Source organism: Protopterus annectens, chromosome 6.part0, assembly GCF_019279795.1.
Source record: "Protopterus annectens isolate FY-2018-M chromosome 6.part0, PAN1.0, whole genome shotgun sequence".
Taxonomy (NCBI): domain Eukaryota; kingdom Metazoa; phylum Chordata; order Ceratodontiformes; family Protopteridae; genus Protopterus; species Protopterus annectens.
In genome coordinates, this window is record NC_056737.1 from 801,583,623 (window position 1) to 801,602,531 (window position 18,909).

An 18,909-nucleotide genomic window follows, 5' to 3' on the forward strand; every position below is an offset into this window, starting at 1 on the left:
GAGCAGAGGTTGACACAGGCACCAAAGGGGGATGGAGCCGATGGGACTGATAGTGGGGCCATCTGTGGGGACAGCACTCTCCACATGACTTCGAAAGCATCACTGTCTCGACACAAAGAGGGCTCTGAAGAGACAGGAATCCCACTCTGTGCCGAGGGCGACACCTCCGAGGCCGATGTAGGAGCCAAGCTCAACCGAGCCGATGCTCCGAGAGGGAGAGAGGGGTCGGACTAGGGTACGATGCCACTTCCCCTCTCAGAGCCAATGAGAGAGCTTCTGTGCCCAGATACCTCGATGGAAGGAAGAACCGAGGTAATAGGAGCCGAAGAGGATTTCATCAGAGTCGAAGGAACCACTACTGGAACGTCCATGGACTCCAGCTCCGAACTAAGCACAGTCGGAGGAGGAATCGATATCAAAGCGGATGGAGCTGAGGACTGTTGAGGCAATCTCGAAAGCAATTTTGCAAGGGCCTGTGATTCAGCAACCTACTGACAACTCTCTCCATGTCTTGATCCGATAACCTTGAGGATCGAGAGGAGTGGGAAGATGAGCGATGACTGGCTGCGCTCTGAAGTAAGGGTGATTGTGGCACCGAGCGAATCGGCACCAATGAAGGAGACCTAGCTCATTTGTGGCTCCAAGGTAACAGTTGGAGCCAACGGAGGAGTAGTATTGTCTGTGCTAGAGGGCACAGACACACTTGGTCTGTCAAGCTCACAGGTCAGTTCCGAACATGGAGCCGACGGCTTAACTGACTTCAAAGATTTCACTGGCTGGGATGCTTTAGCCGGAGAATCCTGTTTCAACAATCCATGGAGGATTAGCTTGTTTTTCCACTCCTGCAGGACCCTTGGACTAAAGGCATGACAAATAGAGCAAGAGTCCTGCAGGTGCAGAGCACCCAAGCAGTACACACAACTAGTGTGCCCATCTGTCAGAGACATCTTCTGACAGCATGAGTCACACTTTTTAAACCCTGAGGTTTTAACTTCCTTGGACATTTTGAGAAAAAAGTAAGGAAGTACCACAAAAAGACACACTACAATAATACAACATTATATTGATAAAAACCTTAAAGGACAGCCTCTAACTTAAATGGCTGTCCTTAAGGGGGGGGGGGGAGAACTCTCTAACTTAAACGAGTACAGGGAACAACAGAAGGCCTAGCGACTAAGGAGCAATGGCCAACACAGCACAAAAACAAAACAAAGGACAAGATAAGGGGTTTACAACTAAATAAACTTACAAACTACTATAAACAGAGAAAACAATGCTAACTTTAAACAGAGAAAAAAGTTATACTAAGCCTGAGCCAGTATTGACGCAACCTCGCAGCTAAAGTGGCAAACGAGATCTGGGTAGCTGACGCTGGGCATTCTGGAATAAGGGGTAGCCTCGAGCCAGTAAAAAGCTCTCGAGCTATAGAAAGTGGCTGAGTCAGAGCCGAGGATCGGCTCCGAACCCATCCAGCAAGAGCGAAGGCAAGATTGGACAACTTAACATCTGAAGATATGATTTACTGACAAGTGATCAAAGCACACTTGTTCAACTCACCAGTTTCTGAAATATTAAAATGAAAACCAGTGGAAATCATATAAAAACAGAAAAAAAAATCTTATTTTGCAGAGGGGCAATCTCCCTGTACCTCCGTATCATCCTAAATTACATATACCAACTGTGTGGTTACCTCACAGTAAAGAAAAGGGGGGAAATATATGAAAAACACCACAATATCAAAATTTTGCACTAAAGCCACTCGCTCATTAATGCTTCAGCTATCTGAAACTACTCCAAAGATACAGCATCCAATTATGATTTTACATAAGTTAGCACTTCCAGTCATTCCTATAGTGCAGGACTGGTTCAAGAATGAACTGTAGATGTGTGAAATCTGAAAAAAAAAATCATGACAGAGGACAAATGCTATATGTGACTAGAAACTAAAATGTTATAGTATTGCTACAGTACTCCTCCAGATACACACAATTATTCATATTTTAAAATATCTAACTAGAAAAGAAGCAGTATGATGATCCTTCGGTATGTTGGTACTTCATTTCACAGATGACGTGCAATTATCCTCATCTAGTAGGTGTGATTAAACACTTGATTACATATGTATTCTACCTTCTGGATTACGAGTAAATGGTCACGAGTCCATTTTTGTTCTTCATGTTCTTTTCTCCTGTCTCTTACAGTGATTAGTGTCTCTACATGGGTTATTTCCTTCTTGCTTGACCCACATAATGGTGTTGTTTCCTGGAATAATACATAACAAAATTAATATTCTTTCAAACCAGTAAAAAATAATTTCACACTAGGAAAAAACATCATCTGCATAACAAGCAACACACATCAAGGGCTGCACTCTGCCTCAATTAATTAGAAGCCAGAAACACAATATTTATTTTGTGAATGGTCATGTGAAGTAGTGAAGGAAAAAAGGACATACACAGAAGGATGGAAGGAAAAATCGAAAAGATCAGAATGATATCTAGAAACCAATGCTCATTTATCTGAACATTTAAAGTCTCTAAAAAAGCAGTTCTCTTATATTTCAAAATTCTCATGACAGATGCACAGCCAAACAATACATAAAGTTGTGTAGACTTTTCCAAAGGTAGATGTTATTCCTAAATGTTGCTCAGAGTGGAAGCATCAGAGGAAGTGCTCAATCAGTGTTTTCTTTAAAGAAGGAGGCTTTCTAATCTGTCCCACCTTCGTCTTAGGTAGTCCCTCCAGCATGATTCTTTGCCCTTATCAATCATCAGGGACAGCCCCAAGGGATGCTGTAGTTCATTAGCAACTGCTGGGACTTCTGTACACTTTTCCCACTTCTGCTGATTGCAAGGTTCACACAGAAAGCCTGGCTGTTTATAGCAACATTGATCTTCATAGCCCCAGTCTGGCCCCAACAACTATGGTTCTTCTTGCTTTGGCCTCATCTCATGAAGAAGCCTCTGTTTCTTGAGCAACATCTGGATCTCCTGTCCTACTCTCCAGGCAGCTCATCTGGACATTAAATCCCTACAGCTAACTGCATGGTTTCTCCACTTCCCTTGATGGCTAGGCACGCTCTGTCACCGTGAAGGGTGGCGGTCCAAATCCTTACTGCTTCACAGAAACTTTCCAATAGGAAGCTTTACCAAGATAAAATAAAAAAAAGTTCTCCCTATGGGCAACTCAATAGGGCCTAGACTCCTCCTCAGCTTGCATAGCTTCAGTATTATTATTTCTTTCTCCCTTGTTTGATGTGGGCTCCAGCTTCCATAGCAGCAAAATACACCTGGCAGCAATATCCAGTTTCCACCAATGTTTCAGTCTTGTATCTTTGGCATCACAAAAGACGTGTAAGGCCTACCTAAAAGGGATTTTCCTTCTTTGGAACTCATTAAGGTGACCCATCCCCTATTCAAACTAGCCAGTTGAGCTGAAATACTTTTTTTAGTTGCTGTTACATCAAGGAAAAAGCATTCTCTGAATTGTAGCCATTCCCTCACCCCCTTACTTGATCTTCCACAAATATAAGGTCTCTTTTCAAATGAATCCTTTCTTTAGGCCTCACACAGCGTCAAAAACAAACATTAATCAGGCTAACCATCTCCTGGTGCTCTTCCTCAATACGCCAGTAGAAGGGAATATCTCCATCTTGATGTACATAGGTTCATAGGTAGGTACTAGGCTATCTGCCCAAAGGCATTTACAAGCCTAGCTAGAATGTGTTGGCTCTCGCTGCCCCCTTAGATTAGTTCCTTGTGCCTCTGTCCAGCAGAGCCACTGAAGTGATCCCCGGGGTAAACTTTCTGTTTCCCATCCACTCGTCAAGGTTTCTTTTAAAGAGTGTTAGCGAGGAGCTCTGCCTAATGTAGATTGGAATCTTGTTCCAAAGAATGGGAAGTCTCTGTGACAGGAATCTATCCCTCCAGCACGTCCTATTTATTGTTGTGGTGAGGTTTAGATACCTAGAGCATGTGGCTCGAGGGGATAAGCTTTTCTTTAGGTGGAGCATGTCGATCAGTTCTGGGTTGGACATGGCCTTGTATGTCAGACAGACATCACCTCTGAGTAGGCGGTATGCAACCGAGTACAGCTGGAGTTTCTTCAGTCGAGCTGCATAGGGCATCTGTTTGAGGCCAGTGATCCTCTTGGTGAGGTACTTCTATGGTCTTTCCAGCTGTTGCGGGTGTCTTGTAAGATACATCCCAAATGGGGCACTGTACTCTATGATGGGTCTGATGAGCGATGAGTAGAGGGGCACAATGACCTCTTTTGATCTGGATGCGAACCCTTTTGTGATAAGGTGTGCCACGTAGAAGGATTTTCTAACCACTTTAGCAATGTGATTATCAAAGGAGAGTTTACTATCTACTTGGGTCCCCAGATCCCTTATTATGTCTTCCGTATTTAGGGGACTACCACTTATGTGGTAGTTTGTGGGTACTTTGTTTTTTTCAAAGGGGATGACTATGCACTTTTTGGCATTTAGCTTGAGGCCATGATTTTGACACCAGGTGTCTGTCTCAGTGAGACCCTTTTGGAGGATGTCTGTGTCAGCCGGAGAGTCAATTATAGCCCCTAGTTTGCAGTCATCTGCGAACTTGGTCAGCCATAGTCCTCCTGTGCTTTCCTGTAACTCTGAGAAGTATATGCCGAACAGGAGGGGTCCTAGGGCTGAGCCCTGGGGAATGCCACTTGTAACCGGTTTAGAGTCAGACCTAGCTACCGCAACTCTTACAATGTGGGTTCTGTCCGTGAGCCAGTTGGCAACCCATCTTGTGACATAGGGGTTTATGTTCAGGTTGGTGAGCTTGTCTATAATACCAGAATGGGGAATGGTGTTAAAGGCCTTTGCGAGGTCTAGGTAGGCTGTGTGTACCACCTTTCCCTCGCCTATAGCCTTGGTAACTGTCTCAAAGACGTCCACCAGGTTTAGGAGGCATGATCTGCCCTTAACAAAGTCGAACTGAGTAGGGTCCAGTGTTTGGAGGTTCCCAATGTCTCTGTTAATGAGTTCCATGATGATGCGCTCCATAGCCTTGCAGACCAAGCTAGTCAGGCTTATAGGGCGATAGTTCCTGGGGTCTGTTGTGGCTCCACCTTTGTGGAGCGGAATAACCATTGCTGTGCGCCACTCTATTGGTACGTAACATGTGGAGAGGCTGAGTTTGAACAGTGTGTTTAGGTGAGGGGTTAGTTCGTCTTTGAGCTCGTGTAGGACGCAGCCTGGGACTCTGTCCGGTGTCATTGATGTAAAATTCTCTTTCAGAAAAATCTATCTATGGATGCAGGCAAAGAACCCTTGAAAGATGTGAAAAGTCAGAATACATGTACATTGAACAATTAACATTTTATTTACACTGGACAATGTAACCCAGAAAACAACAAATTATTTTCTTCCGATGGCTGTCAGGCTTGGCTGCATATCCTTTGCATGATATAATCAACAGACCTCTTCCTTTCAGACGAAAGGCGTACACTATCAGATCCATGTTCAGACGTTCAGCTGCCATTTTCAAAAAATACAATCTTCATTGTGATGAAAGTTAGCAGACCTCCAAGTAAAAAAAAAATTTGGTTACAAAAATAGATTATTTTTGGGATGAAATGAACAATCCAGTGACCTAAAATTCTAGATTTTTTTAAACTACCTGCGTGAGAAAGGTTCATCTTATTTTTTTCACATCTTTCAAGGGTTTTTTGCCTGCATCCATAGATAGATTTTTCTGAAAGAGAATTTTACATTTTGAGCCTCCTCAGCAAGTGCCATTATCTCCTTTTAGACACAAACTTTATGTCAAAAAAAAAAAAAAAAACATCACCACAATTTAAAGCAGTTTCATCTGTGAATTTCATCTTTCTTTTGAGGAGGATTATCTTTGCATCACTAATTTCAGATAAAAAGGATTTATGAATGGCAACCCTTGAGCAGCAGCCCTAGAACAAGTTTATATTTTATGCCTAAGGTAATTTCAGTCATTTTTTTCTAAATCATTCCATACAGCTGCCTGTTTTCTTCCAAAGCAGATGCCTTGCAGACACAGCCTTAAATATCAGGGAATCTGACTGTCTTACGATAGAAAAAGTTCTCTTGATAAGCAAACCTTGTTTCACTTGCCATTTGCTGGCATCACTTAGTCATATTTCATTAGAGCTACTGCCACTCCTGATGCATACATTAAGAATGGCATTCTCCTGATACATATGTAACTATGAACTGGTACTCTTCCAACTCAGTCATTAAACACAATATACTAGATGCCTTGTCTGGAAGCATAGCAAGCTTTGACAGAACAGTGCTACAAGGGATCCTGCCTTAGATGTCAGCCATCCTGGATTATTTTCAACATCATTAATACTCCAAAGAAAAATTCACACACTAAGTGCTTTCGTCTAGCATTAGACTTCTTCAGACTGAATGAAAAAAATAAAAAAATCAACTTATGTATCTTTATATATATATATATATATATATATATATATATATATATATATATAGATATATAGATATAGATATATATATATGTATATATATATATATATATATATATACACAAACATGCACATAATTAATGCCATTTAAAAAATACCATTTAAAAACAATTATGTAATCAAGACTTAAAGAGAAATAATGACTGCTTCAATGCTGCTTTAATTTCTTTCTTTTTAAATATATCTTAAAATTCTCTTTATCATTTAGCCCTGGGGGGGGTGCTAACATATAATTTAACAATCCAGCAGTAATCCCTCCAGTCTAATTCTTTCTCTGCTTCTAATCTATTATGAAAATCAGACACCATGTCTAATATTAAAAACTTAGATGTACCACTGCATCCTGAAATACTATATAATTCCTTCCCCATGTATTGTTATCAGCTTTCTTTATGGCATACAGATGTTCATGTAGTCTCTTAAATGCTTCTCTTGTAGTCCTGCCAACATAATATGCGGGGCAGGAAGAACAAATAGATAAATAAACTACAAATCTAGACTTGCAAGTGTAAAAATCATTAAATTTAACTTTTATATTCCTTATATAAATCTCATTTTCACCTTTTAATAAAAACTTGCAATAATTACAACCTAAACATTTGGGCATTCCCCTTTTCTTTTGTTCTTTATTTATATATTTTATCTTGTCCTGAAAAATATTTTTAAAATTCTTTCCTCTCCTATTTATAAATACAGGAGCTTTTCCCACTACTTTTTTCACTTCTGGAAAACTACTTAAAATTTTCCAGTTTCCTTTTACCAATTCTTTAATCTGTCTGCCATCTAACAAATATTGGACAACCATCCCCATTTCATATTTTTTCTGATTTCCATGAGACTTCTCAATATTAGACCTATTATTCATTTTATCTCGACAGCAACTTACTTTATTAAATTTATTAATTTTTCAGATTGTGACTTGTTGTCAATCTATCACATAGACTGTTAGATTTTGATGAGCTGCAAGTTCTAAGAAGAGGCTGGACTTTTGCACCTATGACTAGAGCAGGGAGGGATTTGTGAGACTTTAAATAGTCTGAGAGACTATGTAAGGAAATTGAACTTAAAGTTCCTTTTTGAACAAAATGGCAAAAGTGCTTTTGGTTTTCTAAAACCTAGCTGCTACAACCCTCCACTGACACCTGAACTGGAGGCATTCTTAAGGGTTACTGAAATGCAGCTTAGGGAGTTATTTGCTAAGAAACCTACTAGTAAGTTTTTTTTTAATTTAAATAAAACTGAGCATTTAGCACTTAAGTTAAGAAATGATAACACCATTATTATAGTAAAAGCTGATAAAGGCAATTCCTTAGTAGTTGTGGACAGAAATTACTATATTAATAAAATTAATGACATGTTACAAAATGTGAATTTTTATAAAAAAAAGTTAGCCTTAATGATATTAAAACATTTTATAGTTTTATACATTCTTTGATAGAAGAGTGGCTATGTGATGGTAGGATTGAGGTGCAAGAAGCTATTTTTTTTCTGAAGACAATCCTAAAATTAGTAAGATCTTTGGTCTGTTGAAAATCCATAAGGCAACTGACTGCCAACCGTTAAGGCCGACTGTGGTAAGTGGGGGTAGTAAAACAGAGGCCATAGCTGTGTTTATAGATGAGCTTCATAAAGTTGTTGAAAAAGGTGAGACATATATACGTGATAGTTTTGCTTTTAGAACAATTATTAAAGAGACTGATGTACAGGATTCTGATTATTTAGTAACAATGGATATAAAATCTTTATTCACTATGATACCCAGTGATACTGGCATTGAATATATTACAATGGAATTGTTAGGTTCAAAGCTTTTTAGTGATGATATGGTTGTACTTATTTTAGAAATATTAGATGTTATTTTATCTTATAATTATTTTGAATTTAATGGATCCTTCTACCAACAAACTAGTGGGGTAGCCATGGCTCCAAGTTATGCTAATCTTTTTATGGCAGCATGGGAGAAGGAGTTCATTATTAAGAGTGTATTTTATGCTAACGTTATTTATTATGACCATTTTATAGATTACCTCTTCTTGGTTTGTAGAGAGAGTCTAGATGAATTGTTATGTTTTATTGAATATGTGAATAATGCCTGCAACTATTTAAGTTTTACATCAAGTTATGATCTTAAAAGGATTTATTTTTGGATGTAGAAGTACAAAAGGAAGGCAAGGAACTTAAAACTAAGATATAAAAAAAAGTAAAAATAATACTTATTTGGAATATGGCAGTATGCACCCCATAAGCATGAAAAACAATATTGTGAAAGGGCAGCTCAAGAGAGTTAGTGACCTAACAGACAATGATGCTTTATTTCTTGAAGAAGGAGCTTCTTTATGTACTAAACTGATGGCGAGGTGTTACCCTGAAAGCCTTGTCAAACAGAAATTTAATGAAGTAAGTAGCTGTTGGGATAAAATGAAAAACAGGTCTAATATTGGGAAGTGTCATGGAAATTAGAAAAATTATGAAATGGGGATGGTTGTCCAATATTCATTAAATGGAAACAGATTAAAAAACTGGTAAAGGAAAACTGGAAATTTTTAAGCATTTTTCCCAAAGTCAAAAAAGTAGTGGGAGAAGCCCCTGTGTTTATAAACAGGAGAGGAAAGAATTCTAAAAATATTTTTCAGGACAAGATAAAATACATAAGTAAAGAAAAAAAGAAAAGGGGAATGCCCAAATGTTTAAGTTGTAATTATTGCAAGTTTTTATTGTATGTATGTCTTTCAGCTTATCCTGATTAGGGGTTGCCACAGTGGAACTCCGGTCTGCTAATGATTGGCAGTTGTTTTTCACGATGCCGAGTTGCCAGCCCAACACCCAACCTTCAATGAGGGCACACCCATTCATGCATGCACCTACCTGCATGTCTGTAGATGTCATTTGACCACGGGGAGGACATGCAGACTCCACACAGAAGGCGCTCCAGCTGAGAATCGAACGGGAGAACCTCTTGCTGTGAGGAAACCACTGCACCACCGTGGCCCTTTATTGCAAGTTTTTATTGACAAGTGAAAATGAGATTTATATATGGAATATAAAAGTTAAGTTTAATGATGTTTACACTTGCAAGTCTAGATTTGTAGCTTATCTATTTGTTCTTCCTGCCATACATATTATGTTGGCAGGACTACAAGACAATTATTTAAGAGAATACATGAGCATCTGTATGCCATAAAGAAAGCTGATAACAACAATGCATGGGGAAAGCATTACTGTGCCGCAGGATGCAGTGGTACACTTAAGGTTTTAATATTAGACATTATGTCTGATTTTCATAATAGATTAGAAGCAGAGGAAGAGTGAGACTGGAGGTAGTACTGCTGGATTGTTAAATTAGATGCTAGCAGCCCCCCCAGGACTAATTGATGAGGATAATTTTAAGATATATTTAAAAAGAAATAAATTAAAGCATTGAAGCAGGCATTATTTCTCTTTAAGTCGTGATTACATAATTGTTTTTAAATGGCATTTTAAATGGTATTAACTATGTAAATTAGTTAATTATGTGTTTCTATATATAAGCTGTTTTTTCTACTTTTTTCATTCAGTTTGAAGTCTAATGCTAGACGAAAGTGATTACTTGTTAAGAGTCACATTGGCAAATAGAGGTGGGCGAAATGAAACCTTGTACCACAGTAAACAGCTTGTTAGCAGTTCATAGCCTTAGTCCTCTGCACTAACTTGCAGATGTATTAGTCTGCAGCATTTTATAATACTACATACTGTTGTACAATTCCTTCCTCTGAAAAACTGTAGCACATTTCAGTACAGAGCCCACCACAGACATAGCTCTTTGTGTAAGATCTCATGAAAGCAGTTTTGATACACTCTCACTTGGCCTATCTTTGAATTTGTAATTGGATTTAAAGATTTCCTTTTGCAGATTGCATATGCTTTCACTGTCTGCTTATGATGTTTCAGTTGTCAATTAATAGATTAAGTTTAATTATAACTTATGATTTTCTTACTAAGACAGCAAAATATGGCACAGGGAAATGCTTCTATTTTTTACTGGCCACCTGCCCTTTGGCAGTCAAGAAGCCATGTGAATGCTTGAAAATAGAACAGCAGCAGATGTGTCAAAAGAAATCCATTTATTATAATATTGCTGCAAGATTGTCTCCCTTGAAGTGTTACAGTTATTGTCTAAAGATATTTATTAAAAATGACATTAAAAACTTGACATGGGTACATATACAGTAATAATAAAAAAAGATACTTAATATTTTTTCGTGCAGTATACATTTAACAGTTTTCATTCACTCCAGCATTACATAAACTGATCAATTCCTGCCTTTCCTTCAGTTTCACTTCTCCTCTTGAACGCTATTCTGCATGTATTCTTCCTACAAACTCCACTTATATCAATGCAATTTCCTCCTTATTTTTAAAATAGCCACTTCCATTTCTTTTGTCTCATTTACAATATTCAGTACTTCAGTTATAGTCAGTTTAGATTTTCATTTCCATTTTCTAGTAATTATTTTCAGCAAACTGCATTAAACTTAGTAAGGCATTACTATGTCTAGACAATTCAGATCTTATAACCCAGCTCAGAAGAATCATTTACTTAACTGCAGCTTCCCCCAATATTTCTAACAAAGTATTCTGTAGGGGAATTTTTAAAATCTGCCAACTCACTGCATTCACACAAAACATGTTCCCAGTTAATGTCTCTCTTTCACATCACACCTCCAGCCTTTGCTATTTGCCTGAGGAAAAATTATCTAAAGTCTGCTTGAAGTATAACAGTAACTTTGCAAACACTTCCAAACAAATATTTCCAACCTTCTGGACTTTGTTGCAAACTTGGGAAATGTATAGATGCCCTCATATTGTCCCTTTGTATACTGTCTTTCTATTCTCTCTTTACAATCTTTTCTAATCACCTCTGATTGATTCTTGTAGATATAATGCAATAGATACATGCCCTACTAATTAACCCTTTTTTAACAGCAATTTAGTATGATGAATAATATTACTATAAGTTATATCACAAAATGTTCTTTCCAGTGCCCCTCTGACCTTTGAAACATTGGTCATGGTGTTGCTGCTACGCCCATGGCATTGGAACTAATGCCAGCTTGCTCATCACTGAGAGAGAGAGAAAGGCTGCTAAGCCTGTGACATTAGGGTATAGTGACCATATTTAGTGGCTGCATTGGCTTGTGCTGTGTTGGGCAAGGGCATTTCTGATGAGCTGGGGAACAAGGGATGTTTTCGGAAACCGACATACCTCATTCCCCAATCAGGTAGCAATGACAAGTCTGCAGGCAGCCTGGGGTAGGAAGAGTACGCCTCTACAAGGATTCAGGAAAGGTGACGCAATCCCTACCACATGAGTCTTGTCTCTTGGGGTACAGATGAACCAGTAGGTTTTGCAGGGCAGGAACAAATGAACCATGGGGCTCTTCCCAGCTGCTGCCCTCAAAGAATGAATAGGTCAATTGGGTGCAGGTGATGCAGTCAATGAACAGTCTGACACACACACACACACACACACACACACACACACACACACACAAGTGATATTTGATGACTATATAGGTACCTGAAGGGGGAGAGCATGAGACGGCTACCACCATTTAAGATATTCTTTTTGAGAACACCCAGATTAGTTGCTGGGGACTCTGTCATAACAATAAAAAGTCACGAACCAGACTGTGACAGACATGAAAATTATATATTAACCAAAATGATGACTATGCATGGTCATGGTTTACCATCCTCTACACTTCCCATTTACCTTCCCATGACCTGGCAGAGGGGGTACATAATGTTTAGCTTACATGAATGTATCAGAGAATGTTGAGTGTGCTCTGAACAATCTACTCTGATCTAGATTGGGAGAAGAAGTTCCTACACTTGGCATTAGCCTGGGATGCAAAAAGATCAGAGCAAAGCTTTCTCCCAGTGATGGAAGATCATCTGCTGTTACCAGACTGAGAGATGACTCTTGTAGTATCAAAAGGAATGTGCACTGTCAAGAAAAAGCCTTGTGAGAAAATTGCATTCCCACATTCTCCTAGCCTCCTAACAAAGGAAGTGCCACCTTGTTTGTTGAAGTACCACACCACTGATGTTGTCTGTGTGGATCTCTATGATACCCTGGGAAAGATGAACACTGAAGGACTGCAATGCGAGGAAGACCACTCTCATCTCCAGTACACTGACGAGTAGATGACCTCTTGCTGGGCCCAAGTTCCCTGGACTGTCTGCCTGCAAAGTACCCCCCCCCCCCCAAATAAGGGAAGGTTTGTCCATAGTAATTGTGGTCATCTGTAAAGGAAAGACATAGGTGCTTCTGGTTATCAGGTTCTGAATATGTATCCACAATTGTAGATGAATCCTGTATAACCTGGACAGGCAAACTTTTGTCCATATTTTCATTCAGTTGCATCCACTGTACTCTGACAGTCCAATGCAATACCCTCATGTGATACCTTGCAGTTTGAAAATCAGATCAGCAGGGGGTGCTAAATGGAATAACACATAGCTCTCAGCCTTCCATGTTCAAAATGAGGAACACCAGCCCTCATAATGTGGAACAAATGGGCAAAATGTGGAACACATACTAATGGCTTACTAACAACTTTAACTAGGAAGGTCATAGGATGGTTAAAATATGCTGGTTTTACTTATAAAGATCTTTTAATGAATTAATATGATTAATTTCTATTTACAATGAATTTCACTTAAAAAAATTCCAGACACTGAATGTGTGACAGAGTCTTTCAGTGTGGAACTTTGAGGAACTTCCGAGGAACATTAACTTTTTAAGACCCTAAATGAGGTACGTTCCTCGTAATGAGGTATGCTTGAGAGGTATGAATAACTGGTAACAACAGCTGATTGTAAAGAAAGTACCCAGTCCTGAGGTAGTTTGAAAATCCTCTCCACAGTGTTCAGATGGGCTGTTATAAAGACCAGTTGCTGTAACAGATCCAACTGGGACTTTGCAGTGTTTACTGATATTCCCAGGGACTAATATAACTGTAGTAAATAATTCTTTGCTTCTTCCAATGATTATTTGGTGGCAAAGACCAGGAGACAGTCATTTACATATGGGAAAATATGGATCCCATGAAGTCTCACGTGACATAGGATCACTGCCAGTGCATTTGCTGAACATCCATGGGGCTGCATGAGACCAAATGGCAGGCAGTGGAAAGTATAATTGTATAAGTAAACTCAAATGACCACTGCTGCAGTAGCCTAAGCTATATGGATTATATCCTACTAAGGATATAACAGATGACCAGCTTCAAAAGCTTCAGGGTACATTCCATGAGTCCAGGCCGTTAACTCAAGCTGAGATCACTAAAAGTTAGATTTTGGGCATCAAGACCTTCAGAGTTTTCATGCCAAGAGAAAGGGAGGCTAAAGCCCTGAGAAAGGCAATGCTAAGAAAATAAATATAAATGTCCATGCCCTGGCATAAAAAATATACAAAAGTAAAGGGGGTGGAGGGAGGGTGCGGCTACCGCAGCAGTGATCATTCAAACATGTAGTACTATGGTAAGCTATGGTCTTCATAGGAATCACTGCTGAAGCAGCCTAAGCTATATGAGTAGATTACCATAGCTTAGATAGACTGGGAGAAGGAAGGATGAGAGTCCAGGAACCACATGAGAATGGTCCTAAGCCTGTCCTAAAAATGCAGAATGATGTAGTTTACAGTGCTTTGTAATGTGCACAAAAGACCAAGTTGCTGCTTCTAGAATACTTTTTGAATCTAATCCTTTCTAAAAAGCTACACATGAAGCCAAGTCCCCTAGTAGAATGAGCCTTGACCCTGCCTGGAATAGTTTTGTTATGGTGGGTGTAGACAGAAGACCAAGTTGCTGCTTCTAGAATACCTTTAGAATCTAATCCTTTCTAAAAAGCTACACATGAAGCCAAGTCCCCTAGTAGAATGAGTCTTGACCATGCCTGGAATAGTTTTGTTATGGTGGGTGTATCATAAAGTAATATCACGAGACAACCAGCCTGTTTTGACACCCATTGTCCTTTTTGCTTACCTTCAGAACAAATGAAAACGGGATCAGACGTTCATAAAGCTTTTGTTTTGTCAAGATACTATCTGTGTTGTCTGTGGGCATCCAAGGTATAGAGTATCCTTTCTCCATCATTTTTAGGCTCTGGAAAGAAGACTGGGAGATGGATAGCTTGGCTTAAGATAAACTTGGATACCATTTTAGGCATAAATGAAAGAGTATTTCTTAAAGAAACTATATCTTTGTGGAAAAATGAGATAAGGTTCACCTACCATAAAAACTTGCAACTCAGATACTCTTCTTGCAGAAGTCACAGCAAAAAGTAAGATTGTTATCCATATCAAGAACCTCAAGTCAGCTTGAGGAGCTGATTCATATTGAATGAGAATTACTTTCTCTAACATAAAATTAAAATTCCAAGGAGAAGCCGCCTGTTTTCTAAGAAGCTTAGTATGCAACACCACATTTCAAAAACATTTTCACATGAGAATGCATTGAAAGAGGGGGGGGGGTCCATGGGCAGACGTGTTGAAATGGCTGACAAATGAGCCTTGATTGATTGATTTAACTCACACAAATATTGTAGAACCAGAAAAACACTAGTTCTGAAAGGGTACTGGTTCTTTTTTTGGCACCAACTAGAAAACCTCTTCCAGTTGCTGATACATGCTTTTCTAGTAGCAGGTTTTCTTGTCCCCATTAATACCTGCTGCACATGCTTACAAGGTGTCTAAAAGGTATTAAAAAAAGAAGTTATGTACTCACCATAACGTTCCATTTGAGTAGTTATACTTTATTTTCTGCAACCTGTGGGTATTCGGATCCATATCGGATCCGAGCTGGCAATATTTTATAAAGCATCTGCTCCAAGCTCCTCCCCTTACCCATAATCCATCACCTCTCCTACCTTCCCTCAGATCGAGTTTGCCACTAACCAAACTATTAGCAACTCAATAATGTTAACCTAGAACAGGTTCGGGGGAGGGACGGTTGCAGAAAATGAAGTATAACTACTTAGATGGAATGTTGTGGTGAGTACATAACTTCTTTATCTGAAGTAGTTAACTTCATTTATCTGCAACCTGTGGGACAGAATCCCCAGCTGCCAAAACTCCTGGGAGGTCCTCATGGAAGGATATTCCTGAGCACTGCAGAGCCAAAGGATGCTCTCCCTCTAGAAATCAAATCCAACTTATAATGAGAGATGAATGTATGTGACCTTGCCCAGGTCGCTGCTGCACATATATCATCCAGAGAAACCCTAGACCAAAAAGCAGCAGAAGTTGCCAGAGATCTGGTGGAATGGGCTTTAATAGGACCAGGTGGGGATAGGCCTTTATCCCTATAGACTTGCAGTATACATTGTGTAATCCACCTGGCTAAGGAGACCTTGGAAATGGCCTTGCCCAAAAATGGTCTAGAAAAGGACACGAATAATAGGTCAGACTTACGAAATTGCTTAGTCTTGTGTAGACAGAAATGAAGCTGTCTATGAACATCTAGCAAGTGCAGCTTATATTCACCCTTGTTCTGGAAATTTGGAAAGAACACAGGCAGATTAATCATCTGGTTAATGTTACATTCAGAAGCCACTTTCGGTAAGAAAGAAGGGTTTGTGTGAAGCGAAACCCTGTCTTTATGAAAAATCAAGTAGGGGGGCACGGCAGACAAAACTTGGATCTCAGAAACCCTTTTAGCCGAAGTAATGGCCACTAAAAAAGCTGTCTTCCAGGACATAACTTTTAAGTCTACTGACGCTGCTGGTTCAAAAGGGGGTGCCATCAATGCCTGCAGAACTAGAGTAAGGTCCCAAGGGGGGACAGAATTCTTAACCGGGGGACGCAAGAGAAAAGTACCTTTTAGAAAGGCCTCGCACAATCTCAAGGAGGCCAGAGCATTCAAATTTTTGCCATTATGACAATTAGATATGGCTGCCAGTTGTACTTTCACTGTGGAGGAACTAGCCCCTTGTTGAAAAATATATGACAAATACTCCAAGACTGCAGGAACCGGGGCAGTAAATGGATCTATGTTTCTCTGAGAAGCGTTTCCATTTTCTGCGGTAAACCTTCCTAATGGAAGCTTTGAGGGATGCCACCAGAATACTATTTACTGAAGATGATAAACCGGGTGTCCTAGCGATCAGGGGAACTGGAGCAACCAAGCCATCAGCTTGAGGCTGCCCAGGTCGGGCGGACTGATGCCCGAGGGATGGGATATGAGATCCGGGCAGGAATCTAGAATCCGTGGAGGAGTTAGAACATGAGACCAGAGGAAGGGGAACCACATTTGACACGGCCAGAACGGGGCAATAAGGATCACTTTGCACCCCAGTCATTATGCTTTCTGAAGAAACTTCGGAATTAGAGGTAGCGGGGAATAGGCATACAGTAACCCTGGAGGCCAAGCATGGACTAGAGCATCTCTGGGGGAATCCCCTAGGGAGGGGATTACAGCGAAGAACTCACTGCACTTCTTGTTGGAAGGAGATGCGAAGAGATCGCAGCAAGGGTGACCCCACGCTAGGAAGAGCTCCTCTGCTATTGACTGTTTCAGAGACCACTCATATGGCATTAGAATAGCCCGACTCAATCTGTCTGCTAAAACGTTGGAGCGTCCCGGGATGTGCGTTGCGATCAGAAATTGACTGGTGGAAATCGCCCACTCCCACACTCTCATGGCCTCGTGGCAGAGAGGGTAAGATCTGGTCCCTCCTTGTTTGTTGATGCACCAGACAATGGGCATGTTGTCTGACTGAACTGCAATCATCCCCGGGGGGAGAACAGTGTGAAAGGCTTGCAACGCTAAAAGCACTGCCCTCATCTCTAGAACACTGATATGCAATCTGGTCTCGGTTTGGGACCACGTGCCATGGACTGTCCTTCCCAAAAAGTGCCCCCCCCCCGTCCGAGCTGGGAGGCGTCTGTGGTCACTGTGGCTTGGGCTGAGGATGTTAAGAATGGGCGACCTGCCAAGATTTCCGACGATTGGAGCCACCAAAGAAGAGAAGTCTTGCAGGCTTTACTGATCCGTATAGGGAAGTCCATGGGGAGGTCTAACCAAGAAAACTGAACTGCCAAGGTCCACTGAAGCACCCTCATGTGAAGGCACACACATGGTAGAATTGAAATTGCTGCTGCCATGGAGCCTAGGGAGCAGAGAATGTTGCTCGCCATCGGTGTCCTGGGGCCAAGGATCACTGACACATGGGCCCGTAGATTCTGGATCCTGTCCTGAGTGAGAAAAACTTGTAATAGCAGAGTGTCCAGCCATGCCCCTATGAATTCCAAGGTCTGTGTCGGATTTAGGTGGGACTTGGAGATGTTGATGGTGATCCCTAAATTGACTGCAAGATGCATGAAGGAATCTCTGGCCATGCAAAGTAGACGCTTGGTGGTAGCAGCGAGGAGCCAATTGTCTAGGTAAGGAAACACCTGAATTCCCTGAAGCCTCAGGTGAGCCGCTACTACTGCCATAACCTTGGGAGACACCCTGGGAGCTGTGGTGAGACCAAAGGGTAGGACTCTGAACTGGAAATGATTGGCTCCCAGCCAGAAGCGAAGAAATCTCCTGGAGCTTCTGCAAATCTTGATATGGTAGTAAGCGTCCTGGAGGTCTATCGAGCACATCCAGTCGCATCCTCGGAGATAAGGTAGGATGGACTGTAAGGTGACCATCTGGAATTTCTGCTTGGCTACCGACAGGTTCAGGGTAGACAGGTCCAATATGGGTCTGAGGTCCCCCATCTATTTTGGCACTAAAAAGAACCTGGAGTAAACGCCTAATCCGGACTGATCTGGGGGGACTGATTTGATGGCCCGATTGTAAAGCGGCTTTAAAATCTCATGCGCTGTGGCCTCCCTTTGAGTGGGTGGGGCATCCGGGAGGCGCTTTGATTGTATAGGTGGGGTGATGAACGGGATGGAGTATCCTCTGGATATTATTTGGAGCACCCAATGGTCCGTTTTGATGAACTCCCAAGCCGTTAGGTGCAATGACAATCTTCCCCTGACTGTCTCCAGAGTAGGACAGTCAGGCAACCCCTCAGGGTTGCTGTGCGGGTCGGTCCGAGAAGGTCTCCCTTGACCCAAAGTTCCTCAGACCCCCTCTGCCTCTGGGGCGGCATCTGTCTTGTCCCCCTCTGCTTCTCAGGGATGAGTTATCCTGAGTGTCGCGGGAAAATAAGAAGTTATGTACTCACCATAACATTCCATCTGAGTAGGTAACTTCATTTGTCAGCAACCTGTGGGTATCAGATCTGACCTGGAATCTGAGCCGGCAGCTTTCCAAGCTAAAAGATCCGAGCTCTCAGCCCCTCCCCTTTACCCATAATACCCTGCTACCTCCCTCCAGTCCTCAGATCGAGTTTGCCAAATATGCACCCAAAAAAAACAACCATCTAAGACACTCGAAA

The 18,909-nt window shown here is 40.9% G+C and overlaps 1 protein-coding gene across 1 annotated transcript in view; it reads right to left on the bottom strand.

The window, feature by feature from the left end:
- LOC122803898 (protein SIX6OS1-like) overlaps positions 1–18,909 on the bottom strand; it is a 2,044,062-nt gene that overhangs the window by 1,389,848 nt on the left and 635,305 nt on the right. Inside the window, exon 4 of the mRNA XM_044073582.1 lies at positions 2,131–2,262. Within this exon, the coding sequence (XP_043929517.1) occupies positions 2,131–2,262 (132 nt within the window). The remainder of the gene's footprint in view (positions 1–2,130; positions 2,263–18,909) is intronic.